The sequence below is a fragment of the Zingiber officinale genome, chromosome 1B (genome assembly GCF_018446385.1).
Source record: "Zingiber officinale cultivar Zhangliang chromosome 1B, Zo_v1.1, whole genome shotgun sequence".
In the NCBI taxonomy this organism is placed as follows: Eukaryota; Viridiplantae; Streptophyta; class Magnoliopsida; order Zingiberales; family Zingiberaceae; genus Zingiber; species Zingiber officinale.
The window spans coordinates 78,121,906-78,142,959 of NC_055986.1; the positions used below are offsets into that span (position 1 = coordinate 78,121,906).

General features: G+C 32.0%; 1 protein-coding gene across 1 annotated transcript in view; it reads left to right on the plus strand.

Moving 5' to 3' along the window:
• Window positions 1–605: 605 nt before the first annotated feature.
• The window catches only part of LOC121968049 (ran-binding protein M homolog), a 30,626-nt gene continuing 10,177 nt past the window's right edge, over window positions 606–21,054 (plus strand). Inside the window, exons 1-4 of the mRNA XM_042518573.1 lie at window positions 606–1,241; window positions 3,389–3,535; window positions 3,865–3,951; window positions 12,077–12,122. Coding sequence (XP_042374507.1) covers window positions 880–1,241; window positions 3,389–3,535; window positions 3,865–3,951; window positions 12,077–12,122 — 642 coding nt within the window. The 5' untranslated portion in view covers window positions 606–879. The remainder of the gene's footprint in view (window positions 1,242–3,388; window positions 3,536–3,864; window positions 3,952–12,076; window positions 12,123–21,054) is intronic.

The following is a 21,054-nucleotide window of genomic DNA, read 5'->3' on the forward strand; positions in this document are numbered from 1 at the left end:
GGTAACCATGTCATAGTAAAGACACGAATGATTATATGGTCATATTAATAATTAAAAGGATGTTTTATAAATTAAAACTCGACTTGTATGATAAGTATAGAAGTTTGAGATATTAATGAAAATTAAATCTAAAAATAATCAAATCCATTTCTATTTAACTATGGGAAAAATAGTTGACAACAAAAACAAATGAAAAGGTCCTTTTTTATTATAATTATCATAAAAAGCATCTCACTTTTAAAGAAATTCATTAAAATAACAATCCATTTTATAATTTTCTCTAAAATACTTTTATATGCTCCAGCTCAACCAAATAATTTTAATAAAGTTGCTTGCTTTTAACTAAATTTATTCTAATCTTTGTAGTATTTTTGATTAAAATAAAATTATAAATAAAATCTTATTATATATATATTTTAAAAATGGGGTGGGATAAGGGATGATAATATGGGTGCTAAATAAATATTCTATGTATATTAAAAATACTTTTTCTTCCTTTAAAACACTTAAATATCTAAAAGATGTATTAAAAATGAGTTTTTCAAAAATATTTTAGGAGTCTTTTTTAATATCGTAAAATCTATAGTTTACTAGAGGCGAACGCTCCGTTTGATTATCTTTAATGTAGTCGAGCAATTATTTCAATTATCTCAAGGCAGCGTCCTCCCCTAAACATCTACCTTCCTCATTCTCCCAGTGATGATTAGGGTTTCCTGCGCCACTGGAGAAGACTGCGATCCATCTCGGCCTCAGGACAGCAATTGAAAACCAAATTTGCACTAGGGTTTTCCATTCGCGTGTGACCACTTGTTTGTGGCGCTGGATTTCCAGAAAAATTTGGTCGGAAGCGCCGAATCCTTGAGTGTTGGAGAAGCTCCGATGTTGATCAATCAAGAGCCGGCGAATAATCCAATCGATCTCTCTCGCTTGGCGTCCCGCTGGCGCTCGAGAGATGAGTGGAGGAAGATGATCCAGGAGATGGATTCGGAGCCGATGCCATCGCATTTGAACACCACCAACAGCTCTGGTCTGTTCCATATTGTATCCACCGACAAGATGTCCGTCCATTACAACGGGACCCCGCAGCACGGGCATGACGTTGGTGTCGTGCAGGCTGACTGTCCGGCGCCCACCAGGAGGTTGGCTTACTATTTTGAGATGACGGTGAAGAATGCCGGGCAGAAAGGGCAGGTCGCTATTGGCTTCACGATGCAGCACTTCAAGATGCGCCGACAGCCTGGGTACTGACATTAACTTTATCAAACACTGTTATTTTGCTTAATTTTACCAATGATAGTTTGTCTTTGACTTTTATATTCCCCAACATATCAAATTTTTTTTTATGTACATGACAAAGCAATTATAGATTTGAAACATTCTCCAACTTCCTTTTTTCATCTTTTCAAGTCGACTTTATTTATTTCAGTGAAAATTCATTCCGGTAGTGCAACAGGGTCAAAACATCTAGAGATTCAATGGAAATTTAAGTGGCACTGAAGACTACACTTGTAGGATCTTTTGTAGTCATCTAGTCAAGACCTTAAATAAGTCTTCACACATCAGGTGCATTCGATGTGCTTGGAAGCAAATTCCAAAAGTCAAAAGGATGCCAGGGTTGTTTCATAAAAGAAAAAGATAAAATGAGTTCATGGCCACATTTTATGTCAAGTAAATGAACTATAACTTACACCTCTCATTAATTTTATTATGTTATGTTCTCCAAGCACTAAAATTTTATATTGCTAGACACTTGACACATGTCTGGGTGAAGCAAGATGCTTGATTCTTGAAATTTTCTAAAACATATCTAGGACTAACTATGATTTCTAAAATTACTTTCTTTATGAGTTTCTTGCATCAAACCAATTTTTTTATTCTCCTTAAAATCTTTCTACTATAGAAGAAAGACGTTAAGCCTACTAGTATTTAATACTGCCTGGGAAATGGTGGTTAAGAGAAGAGTAAGATATAAAACAAAATATTTTGAAAATCAAATTGGTTTCTTACCCAGCTGATATATTACAAATGATGTCTACTCAATACAACAATTAGTGTGAAAATATAGAGAAAAAGGATGAGTTATCTATGATTTCTATTGACTTTGTAAAGACTTGATAAAATCCCTTGACCACACTAAATTGTACAGAGGAAAAATAATGTAATAATTTTGTGTATGTGAGAATAGACATGTGAGCTAGATCGTTGCTAGTGTGAGTTACTGAGAGTGTAATGAATGCTTTTAACTTTTAGTTTACACTATGAGTTTGATTACTTGTATCAAAAATATGAGGGAGAGGATGGAAAGTGACCAAAAGATGTACATGAATGAGGGAACTCCAAATGTAATTTTACGATGCTTTCACTCTTCTCCCTCATGTCTTCTATCTGAGTAATCAGACCCATGTCTGATTTAAGATTCACTCTTTTTTCTGCGTTACTACTAGTTTAATTCACTCATCATATCCAAGATAAATATTTTTGGTGCACATTATTTGTAATGATATAATGCTAATTGATGAGAATGTTAACAGAATAAAGTTGAAACTTTGTGTAGGAGAAAAGCTTGATTTGGGATGCCATAGTCTTTATTCAATTTTATAAGTTTTATAGTGAATTGGCTTTAAACAAGCATCTTTGACTTGCAAATTGAAACTTAATAATTTAAAATTACTTCTTTCATCTTGAAGTTAGAAATATAGCAATGTATGTCGAGCTTTTTAGTAACTTACTAGATAAATATTGCATTCAATTATGGATCAACAATGTTTAAGATGCATCTACTTGTTCTCATAGTTGTTGAGTTAGCTTTAGCTATGAAAGATGAAAAAGCATCATCTGGACCAGATACTGAGCCTGACAACTGTACAAAAGGCTAAAAAGTTATTGTTATCCCAGCTACATGTTGAACCCTTGGTTCATCTTGGAGTCTAAATGTTTTGGTCATATGCTGTGGCTTGTGGAAATCCCATGTATTTATTTAATCAATTCGACTACTCTCCCCTTGTTTTACTGATTTATTCACTAATCTTCTTCTTAGTTACCAGTAAAGGAACCCAATTTGTGAAACAGTGTGTAAGCGAGGATTCAAAGAAGATAGCTAAAATATTGTTCAAGGTGGCAAATATGAATTGGGGTTGTAACATATAAGTCATAATATTCTTGTAGTAATCAATCTTGTATAGGTTAAAGTTGCAATCATATTCTTATTGATATTCATCTATGTTTAATATGATCTCCTATTCTTTCTTACTATTCTAGCATTGAACTCTTACTTTATCTTTGGGTGGTTTGATTGAAATTCTTGTTTGTTTAATATCGCTGAAACTAAGTTCTTTTGTGATATCCATTGCATATGTTGGATTCTCATAAACCATTACTTCATCTGCAGCTGGGAAGCCAATAGTTGTGGTTATCATGGCGATGATGGATATCTCTACCATGGACAGGGAAAAGGGGAGTCTTTTGGGCCAACATTTACTACAAATGATATTGTTGGTGCTGGCATTAATTATGCAACACAGGAGTTCTTTTTCACGTGAGCCAATGAGTTGTTTAGTGCATGGAAATTTATTTCCTTATCCAATACAAAGTTTCTGATTTGCAAATTCCTCTTTCAGCTTTTATTTTATTTATGTTTCCCTGATTTTCATGCATTTATCCAAATACATAGGATCTTTAACAAGTTTTGCAAATAGCTGTAGAGATACTTGACATGCCAGAGTCAATTTCAACTGTGATCCTATAGCACAGTTTGCCCATCTAGTTTGTCATCCATTATGCCAGTTTTAAATCTACCTTCTTGGTGATTAGTAGCTTGGTCATGTTTTGTATATGATGATGATGACAACCTTGCTTTTTGTGCAGGAAGAATGCAAAACTTGTTGGAACTGTTACAAAGGATATAAAAGGACCCCTTTATCCAACAATAGCTGTTCACAGCCAGAATGAAGAGTATGGTGCACTCTCATTTTATATCATGAATATAGATGTTATTTGTTGCTTCTTTGTTTTCAGTACCATCTAGATCTTCCTAGCTATGTACCTAATCCAATTACATTTGTATGAAATCTGCAGACTAATTAATGATTCTATATTTATCTTCATTTTCCTGTAGCATATAGTTCATTCCTGTATTCATTTTTTCCCCGAGGAGTTCTGAATTTTTATTATCCTTGAAACATCAGCATCAGTTATCTTTACCAACAAGGCATCCTCAAATTAAAAATGTATGATGTGTAGATTCATAGACAATGACTTCGAGAAAACATCATGAATATTATATATATATATATATATATATATATATATATGTTTTGATTTCAATTTATTTTACATTTTTTAAGGTAAGTGCATTGAGGCTATTACTGTTGAAAATAACAGAGGAAGTTTATTCAAGAGAAAACAAAATGAATTACATCAATTAAAAGTAAGGAAAATATAAAGATGACAATTCAACCAACTCTGATGAAATTTGCATCATTCATTCTGCCCGTCCCTTAACATCGATGTTCTCAACTCTCAATGAGATACATAAATGAAACCCACAGGTAGTCAGAGTGGGATGAAACAAATTCTTATACCTTAAAATTTATTTTTCCTCACTTGTTCTGCATGAATTCTAATAAAGAATGTTTTTTTTTTCTTTTTAATTTTTTTAAAGTTATGGTTTATATTATATTTGTTGTTGGTATCCTAACATGTCTTGAGCATGCTCACACAAAGGGACAGCGGAAGGGAATGATTTAGGCTACCTCATAAGTGACCTTGTGCCACTTCAATTTTTAGCCTCTTCTTGCTTCAATTTTAGGCGAGGCGAGAATGGGAAGTCAATTCCCTGTTTTCTCCTACTATATTTCCTTCCCTAGGAAAAAGACTAATTTTCTCAATTGATAGTAGGTGCTATGCTGCACCTTACATAGTCCAGTGCAATACATGAAAACAAAACAAAATAAAATAGTTTATGTGGGACCATTATTATCTTATTAACATCATGAATGATGACCATTCCTATTTTGGAAATCCAAATAGAGAAACATCTGAATTGTTATAGTGGAGACTGAAGTTACTCTCCAGAACTAGGAGTGGACATCTTAATGATCACAACATCTTCTTTAATGACTACTTGAGTGTGCTTTGTTCACTCATGAAAGAGTGAGTTGTTGGATCTGCATTGGTTGAATCAGAGTCCCTCTTAAGAGTGAATGTAACACTTCCATCTCACGAGCTGTTACACACCAAAGGATAGTCTATTTTAGTAATAGTGAGATAAGCAAGCAAAACTTTCTAATTACCTTCTAATTTATGAAAGCATGGTCATCACTATTGGCATCAGTATGGATGTTTCAAAAACATAGGTATTGACTGTCATCAAATAAATACAACTGAATTAAAAATAAGAAATACAATTCAATACATAATTGGACTGAATATTTAGTTGATAAATTATACATCACAAATGATATAATATATATTTTTAAATTAAGTAAATAACTTAATTATATTTATTCTTATTTTTATTATAATAAATAAACAATTATAAGATTTTTGTAATATTAATTAACTAAACAATTGATCATTAATCATATATTAAATAAAATTTAGTTAATGTCATTATTATTTATAATTATTCTTCATCTATGATTATGTGCATTTAGTTATCATTATTGTTTATAATTATTTATTGGCAATGATAATATTATTATTTAGAATATTAACAAATACTATTAATTAATTTATTTTTACTGTTACTAATTAAATATTTTAACTTTGCTTATGATACTACCACAACAATAACAACAAAGCCTTTATCCTACTAAGTGTGGTTGTCTATATGGATCCTTCTATGTCATTGGACTTGGACTTGATCACATACTACATCATCATTTATTTTTAAATGAACTTTATCTTGCTTTATTGTTATTAACCAAATTTTCTTTGGTTTCCCTCTTTCAATTAGGTCTTTCTCTTCCTTGATTAATGTGTATTTGTCACGGTCTCATACTGCCTAACTAAAATATTCATTGGTCATCTAAGTATATATCCATACTATCTTAATTGCGAGGTTTCCTTCAATTGACATAATTTTTGACTTTTTCTCTAATGCTCTCATTTCTTATATGTCTATTCTCGTATGCTCCATACATCCACCTTAATATCCTCATCACTAAGACTCTCATCTTCTTCTTGTGTGTTTGATTCATAACTCAATATTTAGCTCCATATAACATAGCACGTTTAGTCGCTATTTTGTAAAACTTCCCTTTAAACATTAGAGGTATCTTATGATCATAAAGAACATTTGATGCCCCCTTTATTGTAACCATCTTGCTTGTATCATATGCAAAACATTTCTATCAACTCCATCCTTTTGTAAAAATGAATTTAGATACTTATCTCTTATTTTAACAATTGCATTGCTATGTCTACTATACCAAACTTAAATTTCATATTTTATCTTTACAAAGTCTAAAATTATATTTCTTTTGCCAAATTCGAACTTAGCATTTACTTCTTCATGTGTCTCATCAATCAAAACAATGTTATCTGCAAACATCCACCATGGTAATGCGTTTTAGATGTATTCAGTGAGTTCATTGATGACTAGTGTAAAAAATACAAATTTAGAGTTTTGTTGATGAAATCTTATCTTTATAGGAAACACTTTAGTTAATCCACTTGAGTCTTCACTCTCATTGTTATATCCTTAACTATTTCAACTAACATTACACTAACACTTTTTTTTTTTCTTCTTTCTAGACTTCTCCATAAAATTTTCCTCATGACTCTTTCATAAGTTTTTTTGAGGTTGATGATACCATGTATAAGTCTTGCTTCTTTTGTTTCTTTCATGATACTTCTCAATTAGTTGTTTGAGAATATGTATAATTTCTATCATCAACTTTTCAAGCATAAATCCAAACTGATTTTTTGATCACTTTGATCTCCTTTAATTTTTTCCCATCATTTTTTCTTAAAATTTCTCTCATCAGCTTAATGCCCCTTATACTTTGCACAATTGTATATGTTTTTTTGTCTTTTATACAAGGGGCTAGAGTATTTACCCTACACTTATCATGTATTTTCTTCGTTTTTAATATGAGATCGAATAATACCTTGCTTACCTTGGCACTTCCATACCTCAATTAGAATGTCATCCGATCCAATTGCTTTTTCATTTTTATATCATTTAATGTCGGTTGTACTTATGAAATTTAAATACTCTGATTAAATTTAAATTTTTATACTCCTAGCTTAAATTTTTTAAGCTTAGTTGGTCACCTAAACTTTTATTAAAATGTTGATGTATGTATCTCTTTTATTGCTCCTTCATTTCTTCCCTTCATTAATACTCTATCGGATTCATTTTTAATACATCTTATTTGGGTAAGACTCTTTGTTTTCCTCATCGCTTTAGCTATTCTATGGATGCCCCTTTCCCTTTTTTTGTATTAAGATATTGATACAAACGTTCGAATGACTTCACTCACTATTTTCTTGACACTTTTTTAGCTACCACATACTTTTTAAAGTTCTTTTCATTATTACAAGTGTACAATAACTTATCAGTTATTCAATGTTTTGTCACTTTTCCCTGAGCTTCATCATTTCACCACCAAAACTTTTTATTTGGTGGCATTTGTCATATTGACTTTCTGAGAAGGTTTGTAGCCATTGTTTTCAAATTTTATGTCACTTTATCGCATGTCGTAATGGAGTTGCTATGTATTTCTCCTAATACATGTGCTTCTACCCTCTCCTTAAAGATGCTTTGCTTTTATCTTTTAACTTCCACCAATCGATCTTTAGAGTCATGTACATTTTTCTTATATTGATACTATGTTTGAGACGTGTATTTAAACCATTAACTTATATTGGGTGGTCAAGTTTTCTTCAAGCATGACCTTGTAATTGTTACAATTTTTTCTATCCTCTTCACCATAAGAAACTCAATTTCTTAGTTTTGAACGTAAATAGTTGTTCTCTTTTCTTAAAAAATGTATTAATTATTATAAGTTTATATATTATCGCGAAATTCAATATAATTTTTTTCCTTCATTTCTTGTTCCAAAATCATAGCCCTAATGCACCTTATTATATTCCTCATTTCGTACTCTATACCCATTTATACCTCCTCCTATTAAAATTATCTCTTTTATCGGAATATTTTTGACTATCTCATATTGGTCCTCCCAAAACTTATGTTTGATATTTTCATCTAATTCTACTTCAAGTGCATATATACTAATTATATTAATAATTTCTTTTGCTTCCACTATCTTAAGAACTATAATCCTATATCCTTTCCTAAATACTACTATTTCACCCCTTAATGAACTATTTATAATAATAAATATTTTATTTCTTTCTATTTCTCGTTTTACTCTTTCCTGTCTATCATAACTTAAAACATGACTTTTTTTTATAAGTCTCCCCTACCCATTTTATCTCTTGTAAACATAAAATATTAATTCTTCTTTTAATCATTCAATCTACTACCTACCTTTATTGCTTTGCCTGTGAGTGTATGCTCTAAATCTAAGATAATCAGAATTCCTATATTGTCTATGTTTATCCAATCTAGAGTGTGAGAATTCTTGTATATTTAATATTACATGCAAGTTCTTACGGAGATATAGTGATTCTTGTCGAAATGTTGCAGTTGGACCTTGAAACGTTTTCTCTTTGTAAAACAACTATGTATTAACGCAATAGTTTAATGGTTCCATATATAACATTTGCCTATGTTTTACTTGACAACCTAACGTCACCCTCTTTTACTCGGACTTGGGATTGACCATGGCTAAGTTTATTCACCATGGGCAGAGTTAATATTGCCTATTAGATAATAATAATATAATACCATTACTATGTATTACCAATTACGTTAGTGCAACAAGATTATATCTATTACTTGTTTACCAAGTAGCCTTCGTATTTGTTTATGCATCTATTAGTTACCTAATACTTTTTGTTGATATTAACCATATTTAATATCTTTACCTCACAAATCACACCCTTGAAAGCCTTTCTCCACTCTAGACTCCATTTAATGCCTTCCTCCTTGATGAATCTTCATGTCTCCCTCTTGTCTTGAGGCAATAATGCCAGAGTGATTTCTTCCCTCTCATGCACATGAAGTATTTACTCTCTCTTATTTTTGCTTTACTCAAAGCCTGTTTCTTCATGCAATCCAATGGTTCCGGCAAGGGGCAATATGAAGAGAAGAGGATCTCCTTGTTTTGGAATTCACCATTGCGATCCATAGCAGAATGCCTCCCTCATTTTTCCAAGTTCTTCTCCTTCTCTCCTTGCTCCATAATTGTGATAAATTAGAAATCAGTTGATTTTGAAAATGTTATGAATCTCCCGCTGTTCTCTCTTGATTTGCACAATATTCACTGAGATTTTTTTGACCATTTTCAATTTTTTTTTCCAACGCCATCACATGTCTGAGGCATTGGCAAGAATTGGATGATCTCGCTGATCCCGATCCAACTCAGTTAATTCATATTGTGATCAGTTTGACCTGGAATAATCCTTGGACTACAGTTAATTGTATCAAAGTCATTATCTTTGGACTACAGTTTCCGAACTGGAATAATTTGCATCGCAATAATTTTACAACAAATGCATTTATATTTTCTCTACTAGAGAAGAACCACTCTAATCTCTTTGAATAAAATTCCCCATTGAGCAACCTTTAAAATGGAAAGGCTAAACTCTCTGAGTAGTAACGAAGTTAAAGAGGAATGAAAGGAATTGCTGTATTATGATGAACATGTAGGAGACATGGAATCTCCTTTTCAAATTCTGTTTTAGCTTGAAAACCTTTGTGACTCTAATCTCTTTGAATAAAATTCCCCATTGAGCAACCTCTAAAATGGAAAGGCTAAACTCTCTGAGTAGTAACGAAGTTAAAGAGGAATGAAAGGAATTGCTGCATTATGATGAACATGTAGGAGACATGGAATCTCCTTTTCAAATTCTGTTTTAGGCTTTTAGCTAGAAAACCTTTGTGATTTCTCTCCATTAGTCTTGCAAGAAAACCAGAGAAGAGAATAACATGCTTGAATTCATTTGATAAATTGACAAGAAATCATAGGGTCAATATAGCAAACCATCTCAGGAGATTGTCAAAAGATTTCTCTAAATTATATTTGATCAACCTATATTAATAGAGATTCAGATTTGGAAGATTTCACTATATGGATGATTTCATTTGAGAGTGTTTTCAATACTCTTCAAAAACACAGCTGACGCTGGCAGATTTATAAGTTAGCCAAGATAAGGTCTCAATCTTGATCCATGTACCTTTATGAGATGTTCATAGAGTACAATATATAAGCCAATAGGTGGATTAGAATTCCTTTAAATTTCTAAGGGTTTAAAAGAGTAGATGCTCAGGTTGTATATGCGCCAACTTACTCTAGTGAATTACTGCATATGCGGGGCATCTACATTCCATGCTATAAATGTAAAAGGAAAATCATACTGATAAAATGCTTAGCACATCTCATCACCATCATCAAGCCATATTTATCCCACCAAAAAATGCTAAACATATGTACAACAATGTATTTTTCTCAACCTTTCTAATCCATAAATTTAACATCAAATATGTATAACATAAAATGTAAAATACATAATATCCAACAATTTTATAACAATCTTTATCAACCAATAACGTAGAGCATATATATAATAGATTTACATATATACAAGTACCACACCAACAATTTAATTTATACAAGTGTTTCACAATTACAATATATAATCCTATGATGAGTAAAAGCATCATAGAAGACATTATTTGAAGGGACCAATACCAGTAAGAATTAGACTTTTATTTGATTTGGTTCGATCAAAATTTGTTTGAATCAATTCCAATTTAAGGTTTTTTGGTATTCTCGTATGTGGCCTTATAGATAACCTGATACCATTGACTAAAGACAGACATATATGTTATATGTGATGTAGTTTGCAGTCACATATCCATAGGTGGCTGTATATATTTCTTTTTAGAACATTGAACATATTTGGAGCTTACCTATTCTGGTATTAATAAGAGTCAGGGAATACTAACATGGTTTATGATCACCTAGACCTCTTTTTTTTAAAAGGTAGATCTATTGGGGTTGTACTTTTACAAAAGAAGTGTTTATATAACATTTACAAGTAATCACACCAAAAAGATAGTTTATATGTGATTCATAATCACAAGAACCAATCCTTCTGTGTATAAACATCATAAAAGTTATTGTTTAAGAAGGTACCAGTGCAAGTTAGACTTTTATTTGATTTAGTTCAATCAAAATTGGTCCAAATCATCTGAATCTTGGTTTATTTGGTGTTAATGTATGGGGCTACATAGATTGCATGATCAATCTACTAAAGACAACAACATTTCTTATATGGATGTGGTCTCATGCCACAAATTCATAGGTGGCAGCAAACGTGTCTACCATGACTACTTTTTAGAACATGATTTGGGATTTCTCCTTTTTTTTGGTATAAATAAGATTGAGCTAGACCACTTGATAAAAATTGGATATATATATTGTGTGTACTGTATGAATTAGATTCAGGAATACGAACAGGAAAAAGGGAATATCTTCTTTCTTTTTTTCAAAAGAATTCTTAATGCTAAGATTTTTGCCACATATTGAAAAGATTAGCTCAAATTATATTATGACGATCTTTTGGTTCTTGGTTTACAAAAGCTTCTAGTCCCATGAATGAGCTTGTGAAGAGGGCTTACTTGGTTGAATTACAATTACAAATCCATAATGAAGGAAAAGGATATGTTATGTACCAAGCAACTTCAAATTATTTGAGTGCTTTACTTTTAAAATGTTTGACAGCTCATATGACACTTCTATAACTGATTATTTTGTCTTAGTCCAGAAGAATTAATTGCCGATAACCATAACTTTAGGAAATATTTAGTTTTGATTTTCTTTTATATGACTACTTGTCATCTTATTTTAGTCTGATATCCAGTTCTTTTGTTTAACTTGCTGTGTAATGTATGTCAGTTTCATTTTAATTTTACTACTATATTACCTTCATGGTGCAGGGTAACTGTGAACTTGGGGAGGAAACCGTTCTATTTTGACATCGAGGTACAAGAAAAATATTGCTCTGCAGTTTTTGTCAAATCTAATGCTTAATCATACCATTCTTTATTTGAAAACTTGTTGAAGATGATATCTTGTTTCCTTGAACTATCCTGTTAATCTCTTGCTATTAGTGAAATCTGTCTCCTTATTTCTGTCCGCATGTTCTTCCCTTGAAGGAAACACATTAAATTTGTACAGGCAGTTCGAAATAAAAGAGGTCTGCTGCAATGACAGAACAGAACACTCACCAGATTGTTAGCAGGGAAAATATCAAAACAGAACAGAAGTTGATGAAGGATGCTGGAAGTAAATCTTCTTTACAAATTTAGCCAGGAAGAGCTAGCGAGAAAGTGATTTCATGGAGACGAGGATAGGCAAATCTAGCAGATCCAATCTAGGACGATGCGGTAGAGCAGGTAGAGCAAAGATAGATTTGGAAGTAAGTGAAGCTGCACTATTGATTGGGCTGATGCTGGGAGAGCATCATGATAATAGACGATGTTCAAGATCTGTGATGAGATCAAAACTCTATTGTGAAGAAGTGCAAGTATCACGCCACAAAGAGGCAAGTGCTTTGCGGACAAAGATAAAAGCAACAGTGAAGAAGCCCAAGATCATATTGGTTGGAGAGCCATTGTTTGGAGATGCCAACAATAGAAATCACATTACATGGACAACTTATGTAGTGGGCATTGCTTGGAAGAGGATCTTGTGACTAGGATTCACCTTCACATGGAGAAGATTTTAGAGACAATCATGGAGAAGATATAATTAGATGTGCCAACAAGGCCAAGTCAAGTAAGGGGCATGAACCTTATTCCATGCTCATGTTTCTCAGCTAGTAGACTAGGCTTGTTCTGTAAGAATTTTGGTTGTACTCATTGGTCTGTGAGCTTTTTCCATGATCAACTCTCTTAGGTGGCTAGCCATGCCCAAGTCTTGGGTTGCAAACTATGCTTAACCTAGCTTCTTGTTGAGAATGACTTGTGGACCGAACACAACAACAACCAATCCTTTATGCTACTAAATGGGTGGGTTATATAAATCCTCCTACGCCATTAAGCTGGATCCTCTATTGTTTTGTCATTGTTAACCAAGTCTTTTTTTTATCTCCCTCGTCCTCTGTTAATGTGCATATTTATCATAATCTCAACTTTCTATCTAATGTTTTCATTTATTATCCTGTCCATCTTTGTATGTTTGTACATCCATTTTAACATCCACATTTCTACAACTTTTATCTTTTATTGTTCGCTTCATAACTCAACATTTAGCTCTATATAACATAACCAGTTTAACTATTATTTTACAAAATTCTCCTTTCACTTTTAGAGGTACTTTATGATTATAAAGAATACTTGACACCCTTCTCTACTTCAACCATTATGTTTGTATCGTATGTAAAACATTTCTGTCAACCTCTCAATTAAAAAAAAACGATCTTAGATACTTAAAACTTTTAGTTATAGGTAACTTGTCATCTCCAAACTTAACAATTGCCTTGTGTCTAGTATTAAATTTAAATTTCATATATTATATCTTTATTTTACTATACCTAAAACCTTTTAATTCAGTATTTTCCATAAAGATTCAAGCTTAGTATTTATTTTTTCATACCAAAATAATATTATCTGCAAACAACATGTATCATGATAATGAATTTTGAATGTGTTCGTTGAGTTCATCAATAAGTAGTGTAAAAATGTATGGACTTAATTGATCCTTGATGTAACCTTATATTTATAGGAAACTTTTACGCTGTTGTAATTTAAACATCTAATAAATCGGAATTACATTTTTGTATTACAATGAAGGCTTGAAAATTTTTCCGAGTGGGGTTTTGGTCTAAGTGGAAACAAAACTATTTTGGCTCCATCTTGTGCATGTTGACATGTTGTGTCGGTGAATGAAGGAGGAAGAGGAAAGAATGGTAGAAGAAGGTCAACCAACAATAACAAAAATGAAAGATGAAAGAAGTGCATCATGAGATGGGAGTTTCAAGCCTTATATTCTTATATGTTGATGAGCAAACATGCAAAGGCATAATTTTTTAGCCCATGTAGTACATAGCATTGAAGGTAGATTAGGAAGTTCTCAAATTGCTTTGGTGAACACTTCACGATGCTTAAAACCCTTGCATGAACATTGTGACACTAGAACCCTCGCACGTACACTTCATAATGCAGGCAACCCTTACATGAACCTTACTAATATCATTAAACGCTCACTCGATCCTTGCCAACTTTGTAGGTGTTGTCGCACGACCTTCACTCGTCATTATAGTTGTGTCATGGTTTTGAGGTTGTGTTATGTGCTACAACAACGAAAAAAGTAGATCTCTACAATGCAAATCAACGCAACCATGATTAAACTTTTTTTTTCTTATTTTAAATTTTCTTTTATCATTAAATTTAGGCCAAACATTACCAAATATTTCGGAGTGAAATGATTTTAATAGGAGGTGATCTAAATGAGCATGTTGGAGTGAAAAATGAGGAATATGAGAGGGTACATGGGGGTTATGGGTTTGGAACGAGAAATAAGGAATGAAAAACTATATTAGATTTTGCGATATCATATGACCTTATATTAGCTAATACGTTTTTTAAGAAAAGAGAAGAACACTTAGTCACATTCAAAAGTGAGAATAATAAATCGTAAATTGACTTTCTTATGGTTAGGAAAAACGATAGAAAGATTTATAAAAATTGCAAGGTCATCCTTTAAGAAAGCTTAACTACCCAATATAGGTTAGTATTGTTGGATATACGTCTCAAACATAATATCAATAGAAAGAAAATATATACGACTCCTGGAATTAAGTGGTGGAAGTTAAAAGATGGGAATCAAAATATATTTAAGGAGAAGGTAGGAGTCGAAGCATTAGGTGAAATATACGGTGATTCTAATATAATATGGGATAAGATGGTATCAAAGTTGAAAATAGTATCTTAGAGTGTACTCGGTGAGTTAAAGGGACTGCACCAAGTAATGAATCTTGGTGGTGGAATGAGAAAGTACAAGAGAAAGTGAAGGAAAAACGAATAGCTTATAAAGAATTATATATTTGTCAGAACGAGGAAAACTTAAAAAAATATACAATAGCCAAGAAAGAAGCTAAGAGAGTAGTAAATGAAGTAAAAAATGAGACTTTTGAATGATTATATCAAAAATTGGATACAAAAGAAGGGGAAAGAGATATTTATAGAATAGCTAAAGTGAGAGAAAGGAAGACAAGAGATCTTATCCAAATAAAATGTATTAAAGATAAATGTAATAGGGTACTAGTAAACTATGAAGAAATAAAAAAGCGGTGGAAGTAGTATTTTATCAACTTTTTAATGAAGGTTTAGGTGACCAACTTAATTTAGATAATTTAAGTAGGTCAAATGTGCATAGAAATTTAAATTTTTATCGTAGAATTCAAACTTCAGAAGTAGAATAAATTTTAAATAGGATGCATAATGAAAAAGCCGTTGGATGGATATTTCGATAAAGGTATGGAAGTGCTTAGGAAAACAAAGTATTGAATGACTTATAAAATTATTTAACATGATATTGATAATAAAAAAAATACTTGATCAACGGAAGATAAGTATTAGTTCTCTTGTATAAGAACAAAGAACACGTACAAAATTGTGCAAACTATAGGGGTATTAAACTAATAAGTCATACCATGAAACTTTGGAAAAAATGATAGAAAAAAGATTAAGAAAGGAGACTACGGTGATTGAAAATCAATTTGGATCATGTCTGGGAGGACGATAATAAAAGCTATATATCTTCGACAATTAATTAAAAAAATATCTGAAGCAAAAGCAATATCTACACATGATATTCATTGGCTTAGAAAAAACTTATGATAGAATCTCAAGAGAAATTATATGGAGAATTCTAAAAAATGGACGTGTTAGCGTAACATATATTGAACTAATTAAGGATATGTACGCGGATGTAACGACTAGAGGAAAAAACTTTAGGCAGAGTAACTGAAGTATTTCCAATAAAGATAGAGTTACATCAAAGATAAGCTCTAAGTCCCTATCTTTTTACATTAATTATGGATGAGCTTATTGCAGATATTCAAGACACAGTATCGTGGTGTATGTTGTTTGCAGATGATATTATTTTGGTAAATGAAACACGTCAAGAAGTAAATGCTAAACTAGAATCTTGACGGGAAACACTCGAAGGGAAAAGTTTTAGGCTTAGTAAAATAAAGACAGAATATATGGAATTTAAGTTTAGTAATATTAGAAATAAATATGCAATTGTTATGATAGGAGATGACGAGTTGTCTGAAATTGAGAGCTTAGATATTTAGGATCATTTTTACAAAATGATAGAAGGATTGAGAGAGATGTCTTACATAAAATACAAGCAGGATGGTTGAAATGAAAGAGTGTCGGGTGTTTTATGTGATTGTATTTTATGTGATCGTAAAATACCTCTAAAACTTAAAAAAGAATTCTACAAAACTACAATTAGACCTGTTATGTTATATGGAATTGAATGTTGGGCTATAACTAGTGCGCATGAGCAAAAGATGAGGATGTTAAAATGAATGTGTGGATAGAATAAGAAATGAGAGCATTAGAGAGAAAGTGAGTTGTATTTATTGAGGGAAAACTCCGAGAGATGCTTTTAAGATGGTACATGCATGTACGTAGACACTAATAAATGCTCCAGTTAGACGATATGAAATTATGACAAACACACATATCAAACGAGAAAGAGAAAGAAAAAAAAAGAAGACTTGGTTAACAACAATAAAATAAGTTAAAATTTATTTAAGTATAGATGATAATATAGTAGGAGATAGAGTTCAATGGTATAAAAGGATCCATATAGCGACCCCATCTAGTGGGATAAGGCTTGGTTGTTGTTGTATTAAATTTAGGTCCAAAGGGCCTAGGCTTTGTCCAAGAGCACTAGTCCCTAGGTTAGTTGGCACCACTCTAGATTATGTCTAGCACGACCTATATGAGGCCTTGTCAAGCATCTTGGTCGTGGCCTATGACATCTATAGATTCCATTATAAGATGAGAAGGTGGATAAGTACACTGAAGATATATATAGATAAGTGGATGATGCGAATAAAGATAGGGGTACCCATTATTTAGTTCAGATTGAAAAATCAAAGCAAAGTTGGTCAAATTTTGATTGTTTGGTTTCCTTCCTAAATCTATTTGTTTCAGGTTGACCAAAGGTTTGAAGCATAATTAAATTTGAATTGATTATTTATAAACCAAATCAAATCACTGAGTTCCCTTGTCTACTTCATTAGAGGAAGAAAAAGCAAGAGGGAGAAAGGGATCAATTTGGCGTTCCTTCCTTCTCTTGTGATTTTAGAGTGGATGAAAGTGGGGAACAATGTTGAAAAGAATTGGTTTAACCCTGCATGTACATGGGAATGACAACATTGAAAGATTATTTTTTTTTTCTGTGGATATACGAGGATGGACTCAATAGAGAACATTAGAGAGAGTTATAGTTGCACTTATTGAGAAAAAAATTCTGGAGACCACGTTTAAGATGATAGACATGTCCTTAGGCAATGTGAAATTATGATAAATATGCACATTAAACGAGGAATGTCAAAGAAGATTTGGTTGACAATAATTAAATAGAATAAAATTTATTTAAATATAGATGATGATATAGTAGTAGATAAAGTTTAATGACATAGAAGAATCCATATAGCTATTATTGTCTATTTTAGCAAATAAAAAATGGAAATTTCTTTTTTTCCCTCTTCCCATTTCTGATCCTTTCTTTGCTGTCTTTCTCCACCCAAATAGACAGCCATAAAATTGTCATTGATGGACTTTTAAATTTCAGTCTTCATGCTAAAAAATTCAACATTACTAATACTATTTTACTATATGTGTGATGAATGAATGAAAAATACCATGATCCCCTAATAACTGTTCATGAGTCTGTCATATTGTCATATTAATTGCAAGTCTTAACAAATTGGATGGTTGGAAAATCTCTCTGTTATCCACAAGCTATAAGGCAAATAAAGTAACCTTTGATATGAAGCATGGTTTAAAATACCATTCTGTGCGGGGCGAAACTTACCCTTCCGCTTGTGGCCTGAAACCTGCACCGATACTCCAAAGGTTTCGAGGCCCACAACCAGCCTTAGAGGTGTCACACAAGCCCCATGGCGGAGGCAAACTCGTTGCACGAGCCTTGTGGCCGCGGAGGTGTTGCGTGAGCCCAGCGACTTGTCGAGGACTCGTCTCTTGATGTCGCAGTGCACTCGTTGCGCGTGGCTTGCAGCAGACTCGTCGCGAGAGCCCAGCGGCCGTGGCAGACTCGTTGTGAGCTCCACATGGCGGATTTGTCGCACAACAGGTGCAACAGTTCAACGAATAGTAAAATTAAATAAACTCATATTAATAATTTCAATTAATTTCTAGCTATATTAGGGATATTTTAATAGGTTTAACTAAACCCTAATAAAATTATATATATATATATATATATATTGTATTTTAAATATTTAGATTAATTTTTATTCTTAATTAATATATTTTACATTTAAAAAATACCGAAATTATATTGGCACGATACGAAATCAAAATCGTATTTTTCCGATCCAAATCTCGGCACGGGTCGAGAGTTTAAACTTTGATCTGAAGTATATATTTTATCCATATAATATATGTTTGATTTTCATATTTGATTTATATGTGGGTACAATGCATGTCATATAATAAATAACACCTATTTTCATTAGCAATCATTCAAATCCTTTAATTGGCAGTTCCCCTAAAGGTAATTAATAGTAGAGATTGTGTTGGCAGGAAATTGTGGAATTCTTCAAGGGTGGATTCGACAAAGTGATTCAATCATTTCTGAAATATTAAAGCACCTTTGCTCGCCTCGTAATAAAAAAATTAGGGTGAATTTTTGGTTGTATGTACTGCTAATTTATGTGCTAACATCAGAATGATGGTTGAGATTGGATAGATGTAGCTGTGGGTAAAAGAAGAAGTTTGAGCCTGAGTTTTATAGGTTTCTCTTTCAGGATGTACTGTCTGTTCAATTGAACACTGAAATTGGAGGGCAACTGGCCCAAGTGGTTGTATCTCCAGCATCTTCCTCATCAATGAGAAGATCAACCACTCCACTATGAAAGGGATCAAAGGAAAGAGGATCTGAATATGTGTTCAATAGCTTCAGACAACCAAGTGGACACAATGACTACAAATGTCTTATGACTTTGAATATAACTGGTAAAGAAAATTAGTCAATATCATGGTTTTCAATATCAGTTATTGGTATTGGGCATTCTAGAAACTTAGGAATCAATTGTATAATTTGTATTAGATCAGTAAGATTGGTGAGATTGGAGTTGGTGAGTAAAAAAAATAAAAAGGTCATTTAATGAAAAAAATGAAACAAGATAAGTTTGTTCAATGATTGATGTAACGAAAGATATTCGAAGAACCTAAGAACAATTAACATATATCAATACAGTTGAAGTGAATTTTGTTTTAGAATATTAATTTTGCATTTTATATAAATTAGCAGTGATTAATTGATAGATAATTACATATTGTATAACCAGATGATTAGTAATTAACAGCAATATCAATGAAAACAAAAAAAACATAATTAATAAAGTCCAATTCTAATGCAATTCTATAAATACATACTAATAACTTCAAATTATTAATAAAATAATTATATCTAATAATAAAAATAATAAATAAGTATAAATTATTAACATTGTTTTAAATGACTAATTTGATTTCATAAATTAATCTAATTTAATAATATAACACAAATTAAACTCAAACCAATTATTATTTTAAATAATCTGATATCATATTGCCAGATTAATAGCTATATATTTACCATTTGAAACTAAACTCAAATCAATTACATAATATGATGATCGTGATGATGTTATAATAAATAATAATATTATGTAAACACCCAAAACCACCTATTTAGAATAGATGTGAGCACATCATCTACCCAAGTAATGCTGCAATTGATTGTAAGGATTACAAGGTTGCCACCAAGTCTATCCAATATTGCACAAAATCATATTACAAAGTGAAAATACATATTTTGTACTGCGCTTTCGACTTCTGATGTATTATTTTATCATAAAGAGATGATTTTCTTCATCTTACTAAACAAAATGCAACATTATACTAAGATGATATAAAAAGTGCATAGTATTGTTAATAATATTGATCTGTTATTACTTAATATTTTAAATTAACCTTTCACTAATTATTTTACATTATCGTTATTATTTTACCAAGTTGTGTTAATATACTGCCTGTTGTTAGTCATTAACAGATTATTAATATATTAAATAACTATTATATCTCATTATGTCTTAATTTTGGAAATTCAATTACTTATCATAAACCATGCAAAGCTCCTCCTCCAGAGAGCTCGAGTGCCTGCTCTGAAATCCACTCCTTCCCCACTTGATAATCATGGACCTTCATCAATTAATGAGGGGATGATCAGCCAGTTCTCTTTCTTCTCTGGAATCAAATCTCATTTGCCCAAGCCTTTGGCAGTGACTGTGAATCATGCCCATTGAGCTCTGTGTCTGAGTCTTTGAGCTCTTCTTCCTCCATAAATCATTGATTCATTGTGGTTTATTGCATAGAGATTGAAGTCTATTGCAGGATCAAAATCTCATTGTACTCTCGCTTCCTACAATAATTTCCCTCTCACTTCTCCTCCAAATCCAGTTTTGATCTCATTAAAAGACAAAGTTCTTGCTTTTCTTCCTATTTTTCTATCATCTTTGTGCTCCTTTTGTGTTTGTTTGCCAATTTGTCCATCCGGATAGATTGAAAAGATGGAAAGTTGGTCTGTCTAGAAAGTGTAGTTCAAACCTACAGTTGCCTTTCAACCTTAATACAGTTTCATCTATTTCTTGGGAGATGTA